Genomic DNA, 27653 nt, shown 5'->3' on the forward strand with positions numbered 1-27653 from the left:
CGTCTCACATCCGCTCTCTCTTTCCCAGCTCTTCATCTCATCCAGTTTTGGCAAGAGTCACTGAGTAGCATAAAATATTTCTGTCAGAGTGTCTTCAGTGTTTGAATTATGCGTGAGGGGCTGGGCTTCAACCGAGTGTGTGTATGCATGCCTTTCCAAAAGTGTTTATGTCCCTGAACTAGGTTTGGAAGTGTATTTGTAGATTTGTCCTACATTTTTAATAACCACCCTTTAAAAAGAATGTTTTGATGGTATGCAATTTCTCTATAACTGCACTGTTGCTTGCAAAGAAATAGTCAGTGAGCGATAACTGTGACATTTAACGCAACCATCAGAAGCCTTCCTGTTTCTGAAAGGACAGGTAAACACTTTGTTTTACAGGTGAACCCGTCAGTCAAACACAGAAATGCTCATGATTTCTCCCGTCTGTCTGCTGTCCGTCCTGCCGGCTCGAATCACAGCTCAAACGCTGACCGAGTTCTTCTGTCTTCCTTTCTGCAGGCACAGAAATCGTGGATAGAAAGAGCGTTCAGCAAGAGAGAATGTGTTCATATCATAGTGAGCGCCAAAGACCCCCATAGGTGAGTAAATATGTGTGTAGAAGTGTGTGTACATTACATTATTCCTAATTCCAGCTTTTAATTTTGGTTTTGAATTGTGGAAGAAACAAGGCAAAGAGAAAGTGTATTTATTCTCTGAAAACTTTATATTTAGGATTCAGTTTCTTTGTTAGTGCTTTAGAAGCTGCACTACCTTTAAGGGTAACTTTGCTTTTTTTCAAACTGGATCCAGTTTTCCAATGTGACTGAAGGGGACAAGTATTTTTTAAATTGGTCCATCAGTGAGCGAGAGCTGAAATGCAATCCTTTGGGCAGATTCGCACCGCTACTGTACATCCAGTAAAGTAGCTGTCTTTGTCCCTGACAGGCTCAGGTTGTTATGCAAATCTCTATAGAAAAAACCCTGTGGAGAAAAATGGTGTTTTGTCTTATTTTGCACATTTGTTTTTGTGCAAATCTTGCTCAAGGAGAAGTCTGGAAGGTATCATCCTCTTTGTTCAAATCAGTTATTCATAATCTTTTAGATAAGACTATGCAACCCATTCTTGACTCTTTCCAACACTTCTCCTAGCAACTCGTTCAGCAATGACTCAACTTGCGCAAGACTTGTCCTTGAGACATACTTTATTCAAAACCTGAGAAAATACAGACCGGTTTGCAAAATCGCCACGTTAGCCTTCACTGTGGGGTCACGTAATGCGAAACCCCACCCTCCATTAAAGCCCTGTTTCACCGCTGACCTTTAGAAACATGCCTTCGAGTGATATCACGCTGGCCTCTATTTGCATGAAAGCTGCATGCTCCATATAAATGAGCTTAAAATAGTGTAATTATACTTAAAAACCTCAAAAGGGAAACTCAGGGCCGGGCAGGTTCATGAAAGGCGAAATTATTTTATAAGATTGGGCCCACAGGCGCTTCAGGATATGAAGGTGTGACTGTGAAGTAGTAAGGGCCTTGTGTTATAATAATAATACTATAATATGATTGAAATGATAAGAGCACTTCAACAAAATGATATGTAGTTTTGAGAGGGACGTTTTACACTCGTTATCTCAACAACCCTCTTCTACCGCTCTGTTAAGTCAGTGATGTTATCGTTAAAAAAAAGTCGGATAAGCAACTTTATTTCCTGCACTACTGGGCTTTATACACACACACGCCCAAACACAGGAAGTGGCTGTGTTTGTTAGGTAAACAGAATTAGCACTACTTGAGGAAAGTGGGTAGAAGCCAGGAGGCAGGAGTAACGGAAAGAGATGTTCCTCAAAATCGAATCAACTTTTCTCTTTTCAGTCAAAAACATTTGTGTTGATGCGTAAGGCAAAAGCAGGCAAAGTACCTTCGGTAAGAGATGACGGAAACATGAAGTGATAATCAAAGCTTCCTGACTTCCTTCTCCTCCCAGGGCTCCCACTCCATCCTGCTAGGTTAAAACAGCGAATATGAAAGCTGCATTCAGCACATCTGAATGAGCACGCACTTGTGTAGGAATACTACAATTCAGCTGTCATGCTGCTCACTCTGTAGTTACTGAGAGGGAGAGGATGAGGAGAGCATAAGGGAGCAGAAAACAAAAAGAGAGGGAGCCAATAAAAGATTGCAGGGGCCTTCAGATCCTTCTCCTCCTCTCCTCCCAATCAGGAGATGAAAGTCAGATGACAAGCTGTCACTTCAGCCGTGCCCACTTCCTACTGCTCGGCACACAACTATGGCAGCTTTCACATATTCTCCCCAATCTCAGCCACACACAATGTATTATTTTCCATGGGATGGTACAGTGGCTTCTCCAGGGGTTCTACCTGTAGGTGTAATATAATAATCTTACATTCACTCTCACTGTCTCCTCTCACCCAGGTGCTGTTGTGGTCGTCTGATAGGTCAGCACGTTGGCTTGCCCCCGGGCATCTCTAGTCAGAATGATAAGGCAGAGCGTTTGGGCAAGAATGACAGCCTGTCAGAGAAGTGGTCCATCAGCAAACACACACAGCTCAGCCCCACCGATGCCTTCGGCACCATCGAGTTCCAGGGAGGAGGACACTCCAACAAAGCCATGGTGAATCTACTGTGTTGCACTTTGTCAAATCTTGCTTCTCGAGATAGCGTAGACAGAGAAGAACTAGCTTTCGGTATACCAGGTCCTTAAATACAGCAGTACAGTACATTGGATGTGATACCTTCTGTCCAAAAGTGTGATTTGGGGAAAAAGGTAGGATTTAAAGGTGAGACGCATCAGCTTTTATGGATAGCTAAACAATATGTGTTCTTGCTGTAAGTCTCACAGGTTATTAATATAATAATAATAATGATGATCAATCTTTTTTATATAGCGCTTTTTTTTACACAAAGTCGCTTTACAATATAAGAGAAAGTCGGGGTGGAGGGTGTACAAACAAACAAAGACCATTGATGGTGGGGGGGGGGGCTATGGGTAGGCAGAGGAGATGTGTCTTGAGGTGGGACTGGAAGAGTGTGAGGGACTCAGAGTCATGGAGATCTTGGGGGAGGGAATTCCAGAGCCTGGGAGCTGCCACAGAAAAGGCTCTCTGCCCCTGAAGCTGCGGAGACTGGACTTAGAGATGGATAGGAAACCGGCTGAGGTTGTCCGTTGGGGTTGGTAGGGAGTGAGGAGGTTAGTGTGGTAGGGAGGAAAATGTAGTTACGGTAGAAGTAAATCCTGAAAGTGCATACTATACAAATGCAGTAAATGGATGCAGTTTGACAGCAAACAGGAATATTTTAGATGGTTGACTGACTGAAATGATTCGCACAGTAATACCAGCTGTGTGCAGCATTTTTTATTTGTCCAAAAAGTGAGTCAAATGTTTACGTTAATGCCATGTAAAGAAGATTCCTTTTCCAGTGACACTCGCTGGATAATCACAGTTAAAAGCATCATACATATGCAACAACATCTATCCTGCCATGATGGTGTGAAATCAATCCAATGAGAGTAATTATTACATACTTACATCTAATTATACATTTAGAAAAAATGTGTCTAGAGACTGCAGCCCATAACATTTCACCTGATTAATCGAGCCATCCTAAAAGCATTGGTAATGATACTCTCACAATCACTTTTCTATGATAGTGACAGATCACACATGTGTTAGCATTCAGGGAGTTCAGAAGATTAAGGCTGAGTGCTGTTTGATTTATTCCCAGTGTTAAATAATTCATCCAGACACATGTCAGGTTGAGAGTCTGAGGGTGAAAGAAAAACAGATGCTCTATAATGCATACGGTTCTTCAATCATACCAAACATCTGTTCAATACTGCTGAAAATGTAACGCCATACACTCGGGCAGGACTGCTTCACTGATCTATGCGATGTATATCCATTTCATCATTTTTCCTCCACAGATTTGTTTCATGTTGACTGGTTTTACTTAATGTATGTGAATTCCCATTTGAGGTTACGTGCCTTATGCTGATGACACCCCACTGTACGCCACTGACTCACGCCTCACTGTTTCCAGTACGTGCGAGTGTCTTATGACACTAAGCCTGACCTGCTGCTCCACCTGATGACCAAGGAGTGGCAGCTGGATCTGCCCAAGCTGCTCATCTCAGTCCACGGGGGCCTGCAGAATTTTGAACTCCAGCCCAAACTCAAACAGGTCTTTGGCAAAGGGCTCATCAAGGCTGCCATGACGACAGGAGCCTGGATCTTCACTGGCGGGGTCAACACAGGTACAGTACACCAAATGCAGGCAGCTTAGTTTGAAAAATAATGTCAAACTATCTTTGCTATCCTGGAAACATGAAATGATGTGCTATGTTTGATGAATATTTTGTATTTTTCGGGCTAGAGTGTAGCTTTATTTTCGATTGAAAGGGGGAGGTCATTGCCTATTACATCCACGGTTCGGAGTTGAACTGCAGTGGAGACCACACATGGCCCAGCAGCTCTAACCACTGAGATATCCAGTGACCCATTCAACCTTCTTTTTTTGTCTTTATAGATAATGGTACAGGAATGAGTCCTAAAACCCGGGTTAGCATTATCCACTTCCAGTTCCGTTGTCTCGGAAGTCAACTGCTTTTAGACCGTCTTTTTTGTTAGTAGCCTGAAATAATAAGATAAATAAGATAAGATTCAACTTTATTGTCATTGCATAGAGTACAAGTACTAGGACAACGAAATGCGGTCTCTGCATTTGACCCATCCTAGTGTTAGGAGCAGTGGGCTGCCATTATGTACGGCGCCCGGGGAGCAGTGTAGGTAACCAGTGTCTTGCTCAGGGACACCACGGTGGCACTTGGTCTTTCGGGGACCTTCCAGTTCCCAGGCCAAGCCCCTATGGACTTTGCCACCACCGCCCTACTAAATAATGTCTGTGGATAACAAAAGCTTTAGGGATGTTCCTCTTTTGTTCTATGACATGAAGCAGGTCAGTAGATACCCCACCCACAAATGTTTGTAGCTTCTGTGTCATAAAAACGGCCTTTGCCAATATGTGACTAAATGAGCCGTCATCACACCATACCGAAGTCTGTCTTTAGCTTAGCGTTGGTGGCATAAAATCATGCAACCGTGCTGTAGTTCGTTAGCTTTTTAGTTCTGGCAATTCCATTTATGCTTTAAAAAAACATTAATATGTGGAGAGGATCCTGCTGAATAAAACGTGTAAGTATCATAAAGGTGTGTTTGCCGCAGAGCTTATCTTTTGCAATATCCAATATACTTTTTGTCGAGGGACTCCTTGTGATGTGATGCACACACTGCACCACTTTAGCTAAAGATAGTTAGCAATGAGGGTGAGAGAGGCAGGATGAAATGCAGCAAAGGGCCAGTAAAGACTCACGGTGCACCGGCTCTACCATGTGAGCTTTGGGGGTGCCCCACATTTGCTTTAATCATGGTGCAAATACTTCTGAGTAGTGTAAAACATCTATCATTAGGATGCTTTATCAGCAATAGGCGGGCGGCCTCCCTTTTTACACTAAATGAATGGCCATGCACTTGTGCTAGGAGTTATGGTGAGGGTGTTCAAATGTTCTCAATGTGTTATTAGCTATTTAATAAGTATTCATCAAGTCCTTAAGGGCTGTTAAGATGTTGAACCACTGGATCATTGCAAATAGATTCTTTTTATGAGCCCTCCACTATACTTACAGACACTCAGAGTTAGACCAGACAAGTGAAGGGCAATTCTCTGGGATTTTCTCCGGAGTCTAGACTGCTTATATTGTATTGCCCTCAATAAAAAAGGTAACATTTAGAAAAAGTTATGTACCGTATGAAAAATGATCGTTATGATTATCTTATTTGAAAGACATTTCTCTGTGGAAATGAGTGTCTATCATCTTTCACTGTCGGACGTATGGGTGTCTCTCTGTTAGAGTCTCTACGAAACATGGAGAAGATGGGATTAAGACTTTGATGACTAAGGGGATTTCTTTTCAGAGATACTGAGCAGCTGGATGAAATTGGCCCGGAGCAGGATTTACGAGGAGCTCTGTGGATTGGATATTGAGCATAGGATGGGTGGGAAGTGTTAAAGCTGTCCAGAGAAAAACAGTGTTAAATCTGACAGAAACAAGGGTAGCAGCGTTTGTGTTTCCATACATGAATGTACGATAAGGACAGCTGACAGATTGACAGATCATGGGCCATGCAAGAATATAGCGTTATCATGCACATTTCAAGTAAAGCCTGCAAGGTAAATTAATCTCTGCCATGTTTATATTCTTACTAAGCTAGGGATAGTGACGTAAAGCCTTGAAATGGGTGAGATTGAATTATTTGCTGCACTTATTACCATGCATTAACAATACTATCCATAATGCTCACGCACCGGTCATCGTTGCTTCGTTGTTCACTGTTTGTATTGCATTTTTGGCTACTCATAATCCATTTTGCAGGCTTTAAATAAGAACAAAGAAGGTGTTCTCTGAGAGATAAGAACATTTGGAAAGAAATCGTACAGCGCTGGAGGATGTAGCGGGCTTACACTGGGAAATAATACAACACTTGAAGAGACAATAGGTGCAAAGGCAAGACAGAGGAAGAGAGAGAGGCCTGAAAAGTGGATGGAGGGATGGCTTGGAGGGATAGTTCAGGATGGAAGTAGAAAAAAAGGATGAGTGTCAGCAAGAGAGATGGGAAAAGATGGCCTCAAAGTCTGACTGCTGCTCCCTTGAGGACAACTATTAGAGGCCTGGAGCTGTGTGTGTGTGTGTGTGAGTGTGTGTGTGTGTGTTTGTGTGTGCGCGTGCGTGCGTGTGTGTGCGCGCACTCACATTCGCTGCCCTCTCCCTGCACCTCCATAAAAGTTGTTTATCTTCCACAGCAGAGAGGGTGTAATTATCCAAGTTTACACGGTGTATTGATTGTGACAAAACTCATTTCGCTATGTCTTTCTCTGCCCTTCTGTCAACTTCTTATGCAAACACCCCCACCTACCAACACACAGGAGTGATCCGCCACGTGGGTGATGCATTGAAAGACCACGCCTCCAAGTCAAGAGGGAAGATCTGCACCATTGGCATCGCGCCTTGGGGCATTGTGGAAAACCAAGAGGATCTTGTTGGCAAAGATGTAAGTCTCTTGGAACAATATGGAGCGGTTTCAGAGTGGGTGCTCGCATGCTCTGCCCTCATTTGCATATACGATTTGCATATCTATATGTTGAAGACGTTGCATGCGATCCGTAGTCGCCAAAGCCTGTAAATAGCAGACCACAGTTTATTACCAGAAATGCTGAGTTAGGTAATCCGATCCGGGAGTCCTCTAATTGATTCGGACAGTTGGCGGAACCACATGAGACGGCGGAGCAGATGCTGACTCGGTGAAATATCTGGAATCAATGTTATGTTATAGTTAAATTTTGATATGCAGCTCCGTCCTACAGAACCAGTCGAGCAGAGCAGATTAATGTTGGTAGCTGAAATGAGATAATTAAGAAGTGGAGCTCTTTTTCCATGCTTGGTTTGTCTCAACAGTACGCCTAATGGCCAGTTAAGTAAACCTCAGATTGTCTTGCGCTTCTCCACGAGACCAAATCCAATCTTCTGGGAAACTGTCATTAATGTTCGATAAAGAGTAATCCAGTTTGAGGTGTCATTTAACTTTAATAGCAGTACAATAAACTGAGTGTGTGTGAGTGAACACACAGATGTTTGTAATTTTGTGGACCAAAGAAACATCTTTCATTACCCTGACCCTGGTTCCGTACCTTCCTAAAGTTTGAGGATTCACAACAGACAGATTTTAAAAGCAGTTTTCAAAATCAGTACTTTTTGTCCTGCTTGTGCCCCAAATGATGGCTACTACATCTCCCATGATGCGACAAGTGCTTTCTCTTTGTTATGTTCTCTCTGATTAGTAAATGCTTATGCCTTTTGTCGGGTTTTTACAACCTACAAGGAGCAGCAGCCAAAAATAATTTGGGTAGTTAAGTTAAGTTAAGTTAAGTTAAGTTAAGATATGATCAGTCTACAAAGGAACTCGGCCGAGGTCCTCTCCTGTTTCATTGATCAACAGTCCACCTTCCACTAGTTATGTTTCACAGAGATAAGATGCCCCGATTTCTCGTTTAGAAAACATTTTGATGTCTCTCTAGATTGAGTAAAGTCTTCTCCCATTGGTTGGCGGCGACGGGGGCGGGTCCTCTGCGCATTTTGCTTTGTCGCGACGGTCGCCCTCTAGTGACGTAGCCAAATAACATTCCTTTCATGATTTTTTGTGACACAATTCTACTGATGTTTGTTTGGAAAATGATATTGTAGTGTCGATGAGTGGGAGTTAGAGACGGTGTGTTTAGTATGGAATTCCATGCGTCATTATCCAGATACTCTCAAACACGACAACCTATTAGCTACTGTGAAGCTAAAAACAACCAGAAACCGGATGGTGGGCGGAGGTGTTGCCCACCATCCGGTCCATGAGGCAACACTACATCAGTGAATTGTGTCCCTTTAAAGTTCCGGCACAATATATTGATTTATTCTCACACTTTACAACTCTGTGCCTCACTTTTCAACAAAAAATTGCCATTAAAAAGGTTTAGTGGCAAGCCAAGTATGTTTAGCCCACAAGCAAAAGCAAATTGTAATGTTTGCCAAGTACAACTGTACCAAGTCAGCCAAGGGCTTCTCAGATGTTTGTGTAACTGTTGTCCTCTCTCGTGGACAGGTGGTGCGTCCATACCAGACCATGTCCAACCCCATGAGCAAGCTGACGGTCCTGAACAGTCTCCACTCCCACTTCATCCTGGCTGACAACGGCACCACGGGAAAGTACGGTGCTGAGGTCAAACTGCGGCGCCAGCTAGAGAAACACATCTCCCTGCAGAAAATCAACACCCGTGAGTGGAATGCACTGATCTACTTAAATACCCTAAAAATGACACAGGGAATGATAAGGAAACTATTATCTACCACACCACTGAGGGTTAATTGGGTTCAAACTCTATTTTATAGCTTCAACCGGGCTAAAATTATCATTACTTGCTTTATACAGGACACATGCTGCCAGACGGCGTATTTTTAGCGCTCTGTGATCCAACTCGATGAGCCTTTGAAACTGTGCCTCCCTCAAGGAGGGGGTTTATTTTTTCTTTCAAAGCTTCCTGACTGTTAAGATGAACTCTTTCCCTCAAATAAACCCTCTTGATAATCCTTGTCTCCCCTGCAAAACAAGATAACAAGCTCATAGTGACCAGCACAAGATCTCTGTGCATACGTATATACAGTATTCTAGTGCAGAGAATATCATTCAAACACGTGAAAGGTGTGTCTTGTTTCTTTATTTGGAACTGGTTGAATGTACTACTTAGGCGTTTTTTTGTGCATTTTTTGACAGAAATAACAGGGTATTGTCAAACACTGCTAATAAACTCAACACAATATTGCATAATTCTGTTTAAGCTGTACATAAGCTCAGCTCTACATAGCTTGTGGCGCATCAAAGGTATATTAAGCTCATAAGGGGGCAGCGAGAGCACATTTGAATTCTTACTTTCCGTGAGACGCAGGTGTTAATAACCAACGTGTGCATGCATCTCCACGTGCACGTAATATGCCTTTGATGGATTGTTCATCCACCGCTGAGCCCCTTGTCACATTGCATTTCTCCGTTTTCAATTTCCACACAATACCTCAGCTACAAACCAAATGGATTTGCATGAATATAAAATACACTTCTGTCTTTTTTCTCTCTCATTCTCTTATTCTCTCTCTCTCACACGCGGTCACACACAAACCTCCCTGATACCCTTTAAATAGAGCTCACAATAGCCCCGGAAAGCATTGTGCAGAACATGTCAGGGCCGGATATAAATCTGAGTCGGAGGAATTCTGTTAGCACCCGTGATTCATTTGTTATAACCTTATTTCTGGTGTCAGCGTAAAGCCGTTTTATAATAATTTCCTCAGGGTTAGGGTGACATGAATACTCACATTAATTCCCTTTTTTAAAAGCAGAGGGTCTAAGGAGATAGATGTAACCAAATGAAAACATGGTTACAGTGTCAATAGCAGCATCTTTGCCTCGGTTTGTCTATATCACCATTTTTATTCACATCCAGACTTTTTAACCAAAGTTCCCTTCACAAGGTTTGAATAATGACACTTTTTCCTCTCATACCCCTTCCTAATGACTCCGAGTAAATGTCTTCTTGGTTATCGTCGAGTCATGTGACCTATGGACTTCCCTTTGTCATCCTATGCCTGGACTCATACAAAAGGGGCTGGGAAGGCAAAGGGACGCCCAGTCGTCATACAAGCATCTGACCATCATGAGAATATTCACTGCCATGCCTTTATATTCATCATAAAACCAGCTTCAACATATACCTGGATCTGGCGCTAATGCTGCCTAGGAACTACTTACACACAATGAGATTGGTGGCCGTGTGTGAGGTTTATCTCCTGTTCATAACACAGAGCTTAACACAGTCGTTGTGGGACTCTCTCTCCCCGGGATTTCTTCCACTTTTTCTCCCATAAAAATGTTACTTTAGGACTTTTTCCTTGTACTATGCGAGGGGCCTAAGGACAGATGGTGTCGTATGCTGTACAAACTGTAAAGCCTCCTGTGATATTAGGCTATAAAAATGAAATTTGATTGATTCATTTGAGAGCTATAACTCTGACACTAGCCTTACCTCAGCCGTGTCTGAAGGAACACCCATAACTAGATTCTATTTTATGACCCGCCTCTCAGGCTGACAACAGTTTCCTCTCGAGGTGAAGTGCAGTATCAGCCCTAATTAAAAGTGTTGTAATCATATTTTGTATGACATGCTGTGGTATTGCACTCATCTGAAGTGCAGTGTTTGCAAAGCAAGGTCATGTTGTTATTGAGAACATGTGATAAATCAAGCATGAGTTGTTGGGAGTTTTAGAATATTGTAGGCGGTAGATTTACAAAATGATCACAAGGCTAATTTGGTTATAACCAAGTGCAGAGTTTAGCCAAGGCAGAACATTGAGGAGTGTTGCAGGATATGTGATGTGCATCTGTATAATGTGCTTTACCTTGTTATCCGTGTGTATCCTTCACTTCCTCATTCAACCTGTGAATGGTTGCCACACAAGGACCAATCCTTGATTTGATTACCGGTCCACGGTCAACCGAGGACCGCAAGCATTTTCCTCACAGCCCCCCCACCCCCCCCCCCCGTTGGATCCAAGTGTAGCCTGAGGTCCTGTTAAAGAATAAAGAAAATAGTTGACTTTGAATGTCCCCACACATGGGTTTGCTTACCACACGTCACCACACGCTCTTTTTTCTCTTCACACACACTGCACACAAGATGAAAGAAGTGCGGTGGATAGATATGCGTAATCTCCCCCTGTGGTGTTTTTCTGATGTCTGGGCAATCCTGTAGCTAATCCTACTGTGCCACCATGCGAGTGTTGGAAATGCTGTAGCAATCAAATTGGCTCCACGATATTATAACACAGTTTATATATATATGACAAATGTGGGTTTTTTTCTTCTACGCTCTGGATATAGCTTTGATATTCCTGACAATGCTTTTACAAATCTTCTAGGTCGTGATGAAACCTTTTCGGTTTCCTATTGCCAAAATGCATTTGTGTTCATTTTGCACATCGCACACTTCCATTGCAAGTTATGGCAGCTCCGATGGCACCTGTCAGGACTCATCATTGGAACACAGTTGGGCACTTCCTGAACCGCTAACGCCCCCCATGGTGACAAAACATGTGTAGTCCCTCTGCATGCTTCCTCAAGTGTCTACTGTATAATTGATGATGTGGAAGGTGTCGGCCTCATGTGGTTTCGTGCCCTCTTCAGTGGACAAGTGTATCTAACGGACAGCTCTGGCTCAGGGTAAACAGAGTAAATGAATTAAGACAGGACACTTGGGTTGGGAGGCTGTAAATATGGTGGATGGACTGCAGCCAGGGCATTCACACGGTAGAATAAATGCTCAGTGGCTGTGCCCTGCTTTACAGCACTTGCACGGCTCAATCGTGCCGCGTTCGGCCAGGCGTGGTCTAACTTGATGGAACATGGCAACAGATGCAGATGCAAATGAGCCTGCAAATCTGTGACAAGGATTCAGCTTAGGCAGAACAGGTTGCTTCATAAACAAAGGAGATTTAAAACGTGTGATCACGAACATTACACATTATTGATTCAGCATTTATTGTCTTTGAGGGACACACCGGGATCTCTTTGCTGTATAATTTCTACTTACCAGCTCCTGAAGCTAGCAGACGTTGTCAAACTGAGAGATGAAGAGAATCAATGAAATGATTGGCACCCTTCAGCACAGATCACTCAGCCTCTGCACAGATCTTTTGACATGTCTCTGTGTCGCTATAATGCCTTTTTAATCACACGCCTTTCTCAGAGAGAGATGGTAAGTAGAAGAGGGAGAAAAAAGAGTGAGAAAATGAGGACAGAGAAAAAAAGGGATTGAGGGAAGAGAATTATATAAAACACCAAGAAAGTGTGATGCAGCTGTGGAGGATGCAGGCAGTCAGACGAGACATTACCTTGAGGTGTTTGTGCTGAAAAAGCATGATGAAATAATGGAGAGGCAACAAGAGAGAGGACAGACATGCAGTAAGCTCCATTCATGTTTCTCTCTTAACATGAAAAAATGGCATCTCATTGTTCTTGCACATGTGGAAACCTTAAATTAGATGCCAAAAATGAATACAAGTACTTAATTTGTTGAGATAAGGTCTGCGAGAATGAATAAGGCACCTTGAATGTGCCCTCTTTCATTTTACCTAAATTACTCGGCTTATTAAATTGGGTGCACTTGTGCTTTGTACATTGAAAGTGCGTTTAGATGTGGGCATTTCAACACTGTCCACTGTGTAACCTTCACTGACCCTCTTCCAGCAGTGCTTTCATTAATCACAGCATAGGTAAAAGATGAAGTACCTGTGGTAATTGAATCCAGGAGCCATAAGGCCTTGTGTTGCAGATTAGCCGTGACATGGTGACCTCCACTGTGGAGCAGCCCATACAGAGGAGATTATTGCTAAGCTATGGTACATGGGAAGTCAAGAGGGGGGATAATACTCTTCTGTCAAGCACTACGAGTGCCCGAAAAACTCCTGATTTTTCTTGAAAATAGATTTCAAATACCCTTTTTTCGACAACGCTGCCCAACTGTGTGACTAAAGGAATTACTTGGTGGATCTTTTTTCTTTGACACATTTCTCACAGCTGCATGCTCACTGTGTGAAACCGGCTTAGAAATGTCACCCTCTACTGATTGAACGCAATTAAAGATAAATAGCAAGGACATTTTATTTAGCAAAGCCTGTTAATCGTGTGCAAGAATGTATATTCAAAGGTAATGTTTACAAGTTCTCTTTGACGTATACATTTATTCATGAGCCCCATTGTCGGAGTGGATCAGTAAATAACATATTTCCGAGCACGTGAGAATAACTGCAACGACACGAGGGGACAGTGGAAGTCCTCAGGTGTAAGGTGTGCACGAATGGATACAGAAAAACATGTCGAAAAGATAACCGTGAACCGCCAGAGTGTTCAACCCTGTGGTGGAGAGATAACAGAGCCACTAGTGAGCATGGTTTCATACAAGACTTGCTGCAGGTATGGCTCCAGGTGGAGGATGTGCGTGGATGACAACATGTTTCCTGGTGTGGAAAGCATTTGAGTGCATGATCAGTAGTGTGAACTGCGGGTTAATGTCCTTTGGAAAAGTGGGAGGGGTGGAGATGCTCTGGTAGATGACCTGTAGCGATGTTATAGAGGACATATTCTGCTCATTCTCAGGTTCATTTGTATTTTATTCCTCTCCTGGGACATGTCTCTATGATTTAACGGTCAGAAAGCTCTTTATTGTTCTCATACTGCCTGTGCCGCAGCACCTCTTTTCACCCTCTGTCTGAAACCAGAGCCCAGTCTTCTCCAATTGGTGAGCTGGCCGGCTCTGTTTTGATTGGTCAACCGCTTAGAGATGTCCCGCCCCTTAGCCTATCACTACAATGTGTTGGAGCACTAACCAAGAGAAGTGGGGATGTTACAAAGTGATGTTGTGGAAGTAAACAAAGGAGTCCAATGAAGGCCAATACAAAAACAAAATGGCAAATTTAGTAGGGAGGGGGGGCTGTAGATTCTTTGATGTACTGACATTTTTAACGGTCGCTTTAATAGATCATTTAAAGTCAGTGCAGACTAGCGGTATCCCCTTAGTTGATGATGGTTAAATGAGTCGAATACACAGTGTTTTGGCAAGGACAAGTCAAAGTAAGACACGGTTTTATTAAAGAATTCCTCATTCAAAGCGTCTCGTATCAGAATGAAATCCAGACGACCTTTGACACACTTTCATTTACAATTTATTTGACTTTGTGGGATCTCACATTGATGGAGAGTGCTCGCCAACACACAAATCAGCGGAGTTAAAAATCCTTTAACCTCAATTTCCAAGTTGTAAATGTATTTTTCCCGATCAATAACGCCCTTTATGATTGATTCTCTGTGGCGGCCGGCCTTGGTAACACTTCAACTCGACTAGAATTACTGAGTAAAAGATGGCACATACTGTATATCGGATTCAATTTCCTTTGCAGTAAAAAAGGACAGGATGGGTTGATGTAACAACACACATGTCCAATTTACCCCTGCTCTCTGACCTTTTGTTCTGTTGCTTGTTGATTCATGTTACCCTCACATATCTGCTGTTTCCCGTCTCCTTTAATTGCTGCTAGAGTTTTTTTTATGGTGTGGTGGAATAGTGAAGACAACGACCCACATACAGTAGCACACCTCCTCCAGTCATGCTGATACTAATTTGACACATGCAAGGACAAATTCGCAGCCACTCGCACACACCCACGCACACACAGACACACACACACACACACACGCAGAGGATGAGTCATAGCTGGTTCCTTAATTAGGACCATTTAAGCATGTTATGTATGCCCTGCTTACACGCAAACCTTTTCCCTCCCTAAATCCCTCTCCTCCTCGTTACTTCCTCGTCTTCCAGGCTGGATAAATTTAGAAAAATTGTGGCCGCGGAGTCTCCTCCAACACCTCTCTCCATTTCTTCTTCAATCTGCTTTTTTTCACACAGCTTCACAGTAGTTTTACCTCCGGAGAGAGAAGTTGTGGGCACTGGGTTAAAACTATGTATAAGATAAAGAGAGACTGGGGAGAGAGTAGGGGGTTTCTGATTGGGTTAACTGATGCGTTGGAGTGTGTGAATGTATCACAGATACAGTAAATTATAAGAATAGGAGCTGGAAAAACTGAATATGTCGAGAGAGACAGTATAGAGTAAGGAAATAGTTTTTAGAGTGTGTATTTAAGGAATCAGCAGAATAAACTGCATTGTCACTGTTATTTCCCAACTCCAACTTTGGGACTCAATTGTTTTTTGACTATTGAAAACAGTTAAAGATCCTATTATATCTTTATATACTGCCTGGCCAAGCCTGTGGGGGCAGTGCTATGATCTGGGGTTGCTGCAGTTGATCTGGTCTAGGTTCAGCAACGTTATGCGCCCAAAGAAAGAGGTCAGCTGACTCCCTGAATATACTGAAGGACCAGGTTATTCCATCAATGGATTCTTTCTTCCCTGATGGCACGGTTATGTTCCAAGATGACAATGCCAGGATCCATCGGGCTCAAATTGTGAAAGAGTGGTTCAGGGAGCATGAGACATCATTTTCACACATGGATCGGCCCCCACAGAGTCCAGACCTGAACCCGATTGAGAATCTTTGGGATGTGCTGTAAGACTTTGCGCAGTGGTCCGAATCTCCCGTCATCAATACAAGATCTTGGCGAAAAATTAACGCAAGACAGAAATAAGTGTAGTGACGTTGCAGAAGCTTGTGGAAACGATGCCACAGCGAATGCGTGCCGTACTCAAAGCTAAAGGCGGTCCAACGAAATATTAGAGTGTGTGACCTTTTTTTTGGCCAGGCAGTGTATCTAATAAACAGCAATTTGATAGCAACCCAAGTGATAGCATATTGACAGAAGTAAAACCATTTTCTACTAAAATATAACTGGCTTTGCATCTACGGCCTGCTTGTGCCTCTCTTTCTGCCAAAATATGGAGAAGGTCAGGAAACAGAAAAGGAACCTGCAAAATGATGTGAGATTGCAGTATTATTTTCAATTTGTTTCTATTTATATTATATAGCTGCGGAAAAAATTAAGAGACCACTCCAATATTTTTTTAATTCTTTATCACTACATGTATGGCAGCCATTCCAGTGTGTGTTGAATTCCAAAACAGAGTCAAATTGCCAGTAGTTTATAGAATACAATAAAAAATTAAAATCATGTAACTCAAAAGACGTAACTATAAAAAATAAAACTAGAGAAACCGATAAGTGGTCTCTTGATTTTTTCCGGGGGTGTATATTAACAGCAAAGAGGAATATAATAGACATAATAAATAGGAGTACAAATAAATGTATCTGAAACGTTCAGTAAGTATCACTGCTACGGTGTACTCAGCACTGGGTTACACCTCTACTTTTTTAGATAGAAAAACAGTGTTTCCACTTTAATGAAGTGCATGTGCATTACAGATGTTCCTCCTTTATATATGGAGTCCCACCTCAATGTTTGGACATACAGTAGAAGTATTGTGAGAAATAAGCAGGAGTAAAACACAGAAATGTTTGAATAGCAACTTCAATCAGTTCTCCAACAGATTATCTCTCCAGCTGTGAGTTTACATTTCCTCTATTTGTAGAACAAAAGATTCTGTTCTGAAAGTGCCGTCTTGTGTAACCACTCAGTGTTTTATTCAATATAAAGAGAGAATTCACACCACAGAATCCGCCTCCACAAATGAAATAACTCAAAGGGCTCTCAGATGTTGAACAATCACCGGATTACATTTGAAAGAATAATAAATTGTAGGTTCGGTAGCAGCAGTAGTTGGCCGATCGGTAGCACTGCCAATTCTAGGACTTTAAATCGAGTCTTTGGTCACAGCAGCAGACTGAGGGCAGTTTTTAGTGGTCATATCCTGGGATTAAGAAAACTTCCAATAAAAACATTATTCTACAACTAAAAAAAGAGCCTTTCCTCAGCCTCAAACACTGAGATTACTTATTGATGTTTTTACACAGATAATGATTTGATCCACTTAAATGTTCTGCAAGGACAATTATGTAAAACAGCAGGAAATAAAGACTTAGATTTTTATATGTTTGCCTTTTAATGTTAGTGCTATAATGGTTCATGTTTTATGTTTTTTAAATCTCTTTCCGTTTTGTTTTTACAACTTATTTTAGTTGTGTTTTTCTCTCGTTGTCATTGTTTTTATGTGTCCTATCTTGCTCTGAAAAGCACTCATCTTGCATGACAGGTGCTATAAAAATAAAGTTACAATTAGTAATATTTTAACATTTTTGGGGCCATTGACTGTAAGTCTGTTGACGGAGGAAACAGTAAAAACCTTTTGGGCGTCTGCGCTTTTATCCGAATGAATGGTCCGCCCTGTTTCCAGACATCAAAGTCAACTGTCTCTCATCGTGAGTGTGAAGCAGAGGTCAAAAAGCCATCCTAATATGTCTCCACGGTATTTCTGGCAACAGAGAACTTTTCTCTCGTTTGTGGTGTGTGTGTGTGTGTGTGTGTGTGTGTGTATCATTATTTGTGTGTGTTTGGGTATGCTACCAATTAGCCACGACACAGCTGTGCTTTCCCCTCCTCAACTGCCTCTTGTGGGTCTCATTTGTGCGTTAATCTGCATTAGATGCTGCCACTCTGCATCCAAAGCTCCCCAGTCATCAATATATCGAGGCTTGATCAGACTAAAACTGCACAGATGCAGATAAAGCAAAAAATAGACATCCGAAGGCAAATTAAATATCAGAAAGCAAATGTTATTAATCTGCTTCCCTCTCACTTCCTGCTCTGTTGATCTCCGGTTGTGTGATGTGTTGTGGCACAGAGACGTTGTACCTCTCCGAAGTAGTCAAAGCCCCGAAAATATTCCACTTATGTAACTGTCCCTGTTACAAGGCCGCATGAGGCTGTGCGAGGGAAAGCGTAATGGTGGTGCGCTTGTGAAATTGTGAAAGTTCTTGTGTTTGTGTGTGCGTACGTACAAGCGATACAGTATGTAGGCACGCATCTGTATGTGCTCGTCTGCCTGCGTGTTTGAGAGACAGGCTTTCTCTTCTGTGAATTATGCAGACCAGGATGAGGTGCCTACAGAGCAAACAGGTCCACGGATGATGCCATCTCCCTCACCCTCCACACTGCCCTCTCCCACCTGGACCAGAGGAACACTTATGTGAGAATGCTGTTCATTGACTACAGTTCAGCATTCAACACCATTGTGCCCTCCAAGCTCATCATTAAGCTCAGGGACCTTGGGCTCAACAGCGCCCTCTGTGACTGGATCATGAGCTTCCTGACGGGCAGATCCCAGGCAGTGCGGATGGGGAACATCACATCCTCCACCTTGACCCTCAACACCGGAGCCCCTCAGGGTTGTGTGCTCAGCCCTCTCCTCTACTCCCTGTTCACGCACGACTGCGTGGCCACACACAGCTCCAACGCCATCATCAAGTTTGCTGACGACACGACCGTCATCGGCCTGATCACAGACGGCGACGAGACAGCGTACAGAGAGGAGGTCAGAGCCCTGACATCTTGGTGCCAGGACAACAACCTCCATCTCAACGTCAGCAAAACAAAGGAGCTGATTGTGGACTACAGGAAGAGGCAGAGAGAGGCACACACACCCATCACCATCGACGGGAATCCTGTGGAGAGAGTCAGCAGCTTCAGGTTCCTCGGGGTAAACATCAGTGAGGACCTGACATGGACACATCACACCAGGGTCATATCCAAGACGGCTCGACAGCGGCTCTTCTTCCTCCGCAGGCTGCGGAAGTTCAACATGGACTCCAGGATACTCTGCAACTTCTACAGGTGCACCATCGAGAGTATCCTGACTGGCTGCATCACCGCCTGGTATGGCAGTTGCACCGCCCTCAACCGTAAGACTCTACAGAGGGTGGTGAAAACTGCTCAGCACATCACCAGGACGGAGCTGCCATCCATGGAGGACCTCTACACCCAGCGGTGTAGGAAGAAGGCCGGTAGGATATTAAAGGACCCCCATCACCCCAGCAACAATCTGTTCTGTCTGCTGCCGTCTGGCAGACGGTACCGCAGCATCCGGACCAAGACCACCAGACTCAGAGACAGTTTTATACCACAGGCTATAAGACTACTGAACTCCTGAGCTGTGTGAATGTCTACTCACATCTGTTTATAGTACACACATACATATATATATATATTATACACATCTGCCATACATATCTGTTTATAGTACACATATCTATATATTATACATATCATATACATCTGCTATACATAATATATGCATCTGTCCATACCTCCTCATTCAACAGTGTAAAGTGTTTAAATACTTTCAATGTATTCCACATATGTATATATTTCACATCCTCAAATCTTTATTGTTGTTATTGTAAATATTCTTCTCTCTTTTTGCACTATTTTATTTATGTTATTTGCACCATGTATGTTGAGTTGTTGGAGGAGCACGCGACATAAGATTTTCATTGCCAACATATACGCTGTATCTGCTGTGCATATGACAAATAAAACCTTGAAACCTTGAAACCTTGAAACCTTGAATGGCGGGGAACATGCAGCACTTACACAGCTTTTGAATTAGATGACTCAAAACAGCAGGTAGAAGACACAACCTAATGAAACAGAAGGGAAGGCAGAGTAAAGTGAGGAAGTATTAGGAAATGGATTGGACTGAGACCACAATAAAGGGGGCTAAGAAAGAATGAGACTCTGGGGTCAACAGGGTGTGCGCTTTCTTAAAGAGTCCCTCTTGTGCTTTAGGGGCTTTAACCTTTTCCTGTAGTGTGTTATATAGGTTTTTGGGCATTTCAATGTTCTGCAAAGGCTTACATCCCAAAGTTCTCACCAGAGGGAATTTCTCTCCCCGCCTGAAACCCTCCATTGGACTCCTTTGTTTACTTCTGTAACATAGTGACATCACTATGTAACACTTGTGCTTCTTTTGGCTAGCGCTCCGACACATTGTACGTGATAGGCTAAAGGGGCGGGACATCTCTGAGCTATTGACCAATTACAACAGAGCCAGTCAGCTAACCAATCAGAGCAATCTGGGCTCTGGTTTCAGACAGAGGGTGAAAAGAGGTGCTGCAGCACATGGAAATATATCATACAGGCACAGAATACAAATATGAACCTGGAAATGAGCATGATAGATGTTCAGTGTAAGAACTATTGAAATAAAGCGAGAAGCAGCAGATTCCTCCGAGAGTTTTGCAATTACTTTCTTACCTTCAGTTTAGTTCACTAGTGCAGAGTCAGTCACACCATGAAAAGAAACAATCAGCTAATTATTTATAATTACCCTAAATAGCATGTGATTATCAGGCAAGGCGCCATTTTGTGTTATCGTCATTGAAACTTACTCTCCCACACACATACACACACACACACACACACACACACACACACACACACACACACACACACACACACACACACACACACACACACACACACACACACACACACACACACACACACACACACACACACACACACCCATGCCACAGGAACAAAGCAGGGTGGGTATTTTTGGTACAGGTGCTTTTAAAAAAAAACCTCTCTGCTATAATTAGAAAGTGTTTTGACAGTTCTGTCATGAGACATCACAGGTGTTATATTTGGCCCTCGTTATCACTTTTAGATTTAGCTTTTTGTATTTATAGATCAGTGACCGCTGATGAAATGAAGCCTTTTAATTGACTATCCCCCTTCTGTTTTTTCTCCTATCCTTAAATGCCTTCTTTCTTCCTCACATTTAAATCTCTTCCTCTGTGTTTTTTAACCCTTGTTTTGTTTTCATGTGCAGGTATCGGTCAGGGTGTGCCGGTGGTGGCTCTTATCGTGGAAGGAGGCCCTAATGTGATCTCCATAGTGCTGGAGTACCTCAGGGACACACCTCCCGTCCCCGTGGTGGTGTGTGATGGCAGCGGCAGGGCCTCGGACATCTTGGCCTTCGGACACAAATATTCTGAAGAGGGGGGGTATGCATTCACCCATGACATGATGCTGTAATCAGATGAAAGATGCTTATTGATACACTTGTTAGCCAATAAGTGAAGAGTGTTTGTATCAGAATTTCAAAGATGTTGGTTGTTTTAGAGTATTTTCACCAACAAAATAGCCTTAGATCAGGTTTAACATACAGTATACGGCTCATAACTTAGAGATTGGCCCCTGTTGTAAAAGGAGTTTGTTACCTTAAAGCAGGTGAGAACTTGCAAAATGTCTTCTGAAACGTGTGAGGAGCAAACATTTGGGACACACTATAAGTAAATGATAGTTTTTACAGCTTCAAATATCTAGTTACAGATGAAGGTAAACCTGCACAATCACATTTCAAGGAATCAGTCAACCTTGGTTTCCCTTACTGCCAAGCAAATCTAATTTTCCTGCTTCCCCCTCACTGTTTTATTCACCTTCCCACGATCTGACCCCCCACCTGACACACCCTTTTTCCTCCACACCTCTGCAGCATAATTAACGAGTCTCTGAGAGACCAGTTACTGGTGACCATCCAGAAGACTTTCACCTACAGCCGCACACAGGCGCAGCATCTGTTCATCATTCTCATGGAGTGCATGAAGAAGAAGGAACTGGTGAGTGTCACGTTCACACACACACACACACACACACACACACACACACACACACACACACACACACACACACACACACACACACACACACACACACACACACACACACACACACACACACACACACACACACACACACACACACATGCCAGTGGAAACATGTGCATATTTGCATGAGTATATTTGCAGAAGCAGAAAAGCCCAACATACACGCAGTATGTTCATAAGATGTTGATATTCTGACAGATTCACAGACCGTCGTGCGCCACTAATAACACTGGATAAACATTTATTCAATCTTTGACGTGTCGGCTGTTTAAAGAAGAAGCATTAAATGTATGAAAGAGGAACAGATGGATTAGTCAAATGAAGCTTGCTCATCTTAACATTTTATTGTACCAATTATTGAAGCATCTTTTATTCATGACATGTAATGTTAAGTGGATGTAAATGAATTCAGAGGACGTCGGGGACCAAAGGGCCTCCACCTTGAGATGCTGCACCCTTTCGGCACGGTGTGTGTGTGTGTGTGTGTGTGTGTGTGTGTGTGTGTGTGTGTGTGTGTGTGTGTGTGTGTGTGTGTGTGTGTGTGTGTGTGTGTGTGTGTGTGTGTGTGTGTGTGTGTGTGTGTGTGTGTGTGTGTGTGTGTGTGTGTGTGTTAGCAAACATTTGTCATGGTACATTTATGAGAATTCCAGTGTGTTATGGCCTAAACGGCCCCTCATATACATTTGATATACAGTAGCAGGGGGCATGACGCTTGCTGCCACAGTCATAGTGTGATATGTCACCCACATTGTGATTGAAATTCAGTGGCAGTGCATGCAAGCACACACACACACACACACACACACACACACACACACACACACACACACACACACACACACACACACACACACACACACACACACACACACACACACACACACACACACACACACAAACTTATAAGTGCAACACTCACTCTATGACGCAGACAAACAGCTAGCAGCTTTTACTGTATCTTAGTTTTGCAGCAACTATTTGCTACTTGGTTGCTCCTGCCTCAACTCATTTTGAACAAAGTGTACACTGTATTTTCTATGGATCAGTGACTGTTTATAGTCCCGGCTGCGAGCAGCATTGTTCTTATGAATTTATAATAACACTTTATAGTATCACTTTAAGTAAAAATGCTGGGCTACAATACAGTTCAGCATCTTGAAACGGGGAAGTTTAAAATGACTCAACCAGGTATTTATGATGCTACAGCCTTCCAGTATCAGTTATTATGACTAGGCCGGTTCATTTAAAATGATATAACTATAAATACAGATGTTTAAGTTGTGATGTGATATTTGGGGGTAATATCATTTCCTCTCTGGCCCAAAAAATATTTTGAAATGATGGTGGTGTGAATCTTTCTTTGATCCAGGAGTGATTTCTCATGATTTACGCTGAATTGTGCAGCCGTTATTCTAACAATAGTAGCACACTTAGCATGTGCACAAATGAAACAACCACACACACATTAGCAAAGATACTGTAGTATTTTGTAGGCAATACAGCATTGGTCATGGTTGAGCAGCGTGAAAGTGGATTGATTGTGTTGTCAGTGGGGTTCCAGCGGCTGACTGATGCTCCGGCTGATGTTTCTCCTGAATACAATACACCCGAGCAGAACATTGTGTGAATCATTCAGCGGGAGCAGCTGTACAGGACAGATAATCTGATGCTGCCCCTCTGCTTTTTTTTAACACTGCCATACTAAAACGGAGCATTGAAAGTGTTTCACAGCCCCCCTGTTTCCCATTTGTAGTGATATTCCTGTGTTTTAGTGCCAAATAGGTATATTTCTGTTTCCTCAAAAGGAAGAAAATGGTCTTAAACATGCAAATGTGGGGCTATACCACTCTTCATGCAGGAAAAGTAAGGAGATAGAGCTCTAGTAGTGTGTATATATGTCCATTTAATAAGCCTTCATGATAAATGAAAGAGTCAGTAGGTGCTATTTAGGGTGCTGAAGTTCATGTATGTTTGAAAATAATACCAAATAGTTGTCTATGGCAACAATCTTTTACAGTGACATACATCCTTGATAGTATATTCCATGATGATGTATTCATTAGAAGCAGTCCTCCTCTCTGAATGTCTTCCAAAAAATATCTGGCTTTTCCTACTGAACACATACAGCAATCATGTGAACCTGACTCCATGCACAGAGTCTCCAAAAGCCCAGCGTTGATTATGATTGGAGAAAGAGAGAAAGATGTGTCACTGAGGTAACTTCACATGCCCCCTATTGATCAGGTTGATGAAAATCATAGGGGTTTCATTCCTGATCACACTCACAAAACCACAGATTGGTACGTGTGTGTGTGTGTGTTTGTGTGTGTTTGTGTGTGTGATTGGAGAATGTAAAGCGTGAAATGTCCCATGCAAGGCAGGAAACACTCGTATCAAGACCTTAAAAAACAAGTGGTTAAACGTGTTTCCCTGCATGGTCGACTGATTATATTAGAGGAACAAGACCATGTATGATATCCTTCCTTTAGCTCTTGAGGAGCTCCTTCTTCTTCTGCTAGTTTACCATCCTGTTAAGTCACTCACTTGACCTCGGATCAGGCCACGATGAACCACTTTTCAAATCTCAATAATTAAAATCCTGCAACTTGATAAAAGTAGTGCATCTCTTTTGGCATGAGGCTAAAACAAATCTCCCAGTGGACGGGAACATCATGTTTTACTGCACTTTCCCACTGCTGTTCACCATATGGGGCCTGCAGGACTTTTTGTTTTTTACACTTGTTTGTTATTCTGATCTACACATTAGGCTAAGGTCACAATGTGGTTCTGCTTGGGGAACAAACTGTTCACCTGTAAAGTAATTACTATGTGCATGGTCCACTGTGTAGCACTGTGACAGGTAATTATAAACCCTTGTAATGGTTAAGTTATGCCGTAGTAGTTTTTCTAAGGAAACTGCAAACCTAACAACAAACTAAACTATCATAACGATCACACAAAGCGTCACGAAGAGGTCACAGGTTTAATACATGCAACCCACTAAAACACAACTGTTGAGCATCTGTCAGATCTATACACAGAAGAAACAGTATAGTCACTGCATCACCTATTGGCAAGTTTGGCATTTTGGCCACAGAGCTGTTCAGGAATGAGTCCTAAAACCTGGATGTGAGTTAGCATTTTAGCACTTTCTGTTCCCTTGTCTCAAAGCCAGCATTTTTTTTGAAAGTTATGTGGTTAGATGCCTGAAATAAGGTCTGTGGTTAACACAAGATGAAGATATGTTCTCCATTATGTTCTAATAAACGCCGCCATGCTGATGTACATTATATTACTCACTGTGACCATAGAGCAGTTTAGGAATGAGTCGTAAAACCTGGATATGAGTTAGCATTTTCTGTTCCCTTGTCTCAAAGCCAGTATTTTTTTGAAAGTTGTTGTGGTTAGATGACTAAATAAGGTCTGTGGTTAAAACTAGATTATAATAAACTACACCACGCTAAACTGTATGTTAGCTTAGCATTAGGACAAAACCAGTTAGTATCACAGAGCAAACAAATCTAAATAATTCTGTTGATGGAGACTTTGCGTGGCTGACTTCAGGGTCGGCTTCCAAAAATCCATCATTACTAAACCCCTCTATTGTCATGTATTGCTTTTTTATAAACCAGTAGTGACACGAGAAGGTGGATATCAGTCACATTATTTTCCAACCAGTCTATAGTCGCTTCCTGCTGACCATTCGAATGAATACAGTTATCAGGCCTTGAGGATGGCACCCGATTCTAAAGCACCTCTACTACAATCCAATAGCAATTATCGACACCTGTGTTTACACTTGTCTGCCAAAGCCAAATAGTGCCAAACCTGTGTTTATCACCCCGGGAAAGAGCAGAGTCACAAACCTGTTAAGTCCACTGATTCACACTGGCAGCAAACGTGGGTTTATCCTGGGTAAGTGCAGCGCTCAGAAAGTGTAGCGTTTGTGAGAGGGAGAAAGTGTGTGTTTGTTTGTGTGCCAGCTCGCCTGTGCTCTTATTTTCCTGGCTCCGCTGAAGAACATCCTAAGAGTAGAGGACTAAAGGTGACTGGCTGGAGATAATGTGTGACAGAGAGGGAGAGTGTGTGTCTGTTTGAGAGGAGAAGTAGAATAAAGAAAGGACGTGCCCCACTATTTTCCCTTCTTTTGAGCATGTTGATTTAGTTATGTTGACACCTTATGCTTCAGGTATTTCCCTGTAGCCTCAGCTTTGTTTATCATACTCAGGGCTGTTTGTGCTTTCAACCTAGGGGCAATACATTGGTTTGTACGGTGGCCGACCTGCACTGCAGCTATGCAAAACACTTGCTGTACATTAGGAGAAACGTGCTGCCCTTTCAAACACGATGCAAATATAAAGTGCCAAGACACATGCACATGAATAAACATCACCTAGTCTGTATAAGTGTAAGTGGTTTGTCTAAATATATGAAATGACTAGCTTAGCTTCTTTAGCTTGATAGCTTACAGCAGATCTGCAATAACATCTGAAGGAATCATGTGATCACATCGTCAAAATAAGACGTACATTTTAGGTTAGTTTCCAGGGACAGTTGAGCAACTTTATAATCCCCAGATGTCAACAGGCAACCCGGTCCCAGCTGTGTGCATCAGTTTTTAGTGTCCCCATTTCCATTGTGTTTTGCAGCATTTATGTATTTGCAGCCTTTCGTTTATGCAGCGATTTTATTAAGCGCTCCTCATGTTTCCTCAAGTTGGTGAAGATGTTTCTTCATTTGCATGTCTTTTGGCACATTTGTGCAGTGCCGGCGCTAAGGGGGGGCATTCGAGGGCCGTGCCCCCCCTAGCGGTCATTGATGCCCCTCCTACCAGCTGTGAAGCATATTCTCGATCTGTCACAATCGACTATAATTGACGCTGAGTTCGAAGTTGCTAAAGAGTTTTTAATGTCACAAAAGCAAGCAAGCCCCCCCCCCCCCCCCCCCCCCCCGCCAATGACCCAATGCCCCTCCAGTAGATCTCTCTGCATTTGTGTCTTTTTATTTGCATAATTATTTTAAACTGCAGCGCGTTTCTCCTAATGGCCTCGCTAGCCACCGTAGATACAGTATGTGTACAAACTGAAAGGTATGCGTTTGTGTTTACCTCTGTATTTTAAGTTTGTATCCTTACCTAAACTTTAAGGCAGGTTGGATTCCCTTCAAATTGCCACATGATGATTTTGTCGCATTCATTTGTTGCTGTGAATTCAACAGTTATAGAACAGAGAAGTGCTCTCTGCAGCCTGAAACAATAGTCCCACTTATCTCCTTTGCTTTTTTATTTGGTTTAATTTAGGAGTGTGCTGGATCCTCTCCCAGTGAGTCATTTTGGGTCCAAAGTCATATGGGGAGGGAGGGGGGAAATCATACTAAAGCTAATCAATGCACAATATGCTTGCTTTCGAGTTTTAAATGGGAGAGCAGATGTAAAGCGTAGATGGCGTGTGATACGTGTGCAATGAAAGAGAATACTAAAAAGAAAGCCGAGGATACATTAGTGATAATTTGTCTTGATGAAGAAGGTAATTATCTTTTCCGTATGCATCTCATGTCTTTTATCCTTTCAACATAAAGGTGGAACCATTTCATACAAATGTAAAACATGCACGCTACACTCTGCATGTGAACCAGGGACTTAGAATTAAACATATCTTTGCAAGAATCCAAATCTCGGTCTTATTAAAAGTGCCTCTCTTTACCTCCTCATGATCCAACTCTATTTATCTGTGATGACTGTCCTGGTATCTCCCAGCTCGGTATAAATAATTGAGAAGAATAGGCCTTATATGTTTAATTCGGATTAAATATTCAGGAGGAACCACCAACCCGCAGTGTTCCCCCGCCTCCCTGATAATGGAAAC

General features: G+C 42.6%; 1 protein-coding gene across 1 annotated transcript in view; it reads left to right on the plus strand.

The window, feature by feature from the left end:
- The window catches only part of trpm3 (transient receptor potential cation channel, subfamily M, member 3), a 113441-nt gene that overhangs the window by 45428 nt on the left and 40360 nt on the right, over positions 1-27653 (plus strand). Inside the window, 7 exon segments of the mRNA XM_063897667.1 lie at positions 502-581; positions 2418-2616; positions 4044-4257; positions 6984-7108; positions 8705-8876; positions 20952-21126; positions 21618-21741. Of these exon segments, the coding sequence (XP_063753737.1) occupies positions 502-581; positions 2418-2616; positions 4044-4257; positions 6984-7108; positions 8705-8876; positions 20952-21126; positions 21618-21741 (1089 nt within the window).

The sequence above is a fragment of the Eleginops maclovinus genome, chromosome 12, assembly GCF_036324505.1.
Source record: "Eleginops maclovinus isolate JMC-PN-2008 ecotype Puerto Natales chromosome 12, JC_Emac_rtc_rv5, whole genome shotgun sequence".
NCBI lineage: Eukaryota > Metazoa > Chordata > Actinopteri > Perciformes > Eleginopidae > Eleginops > Eleginops maclovinus.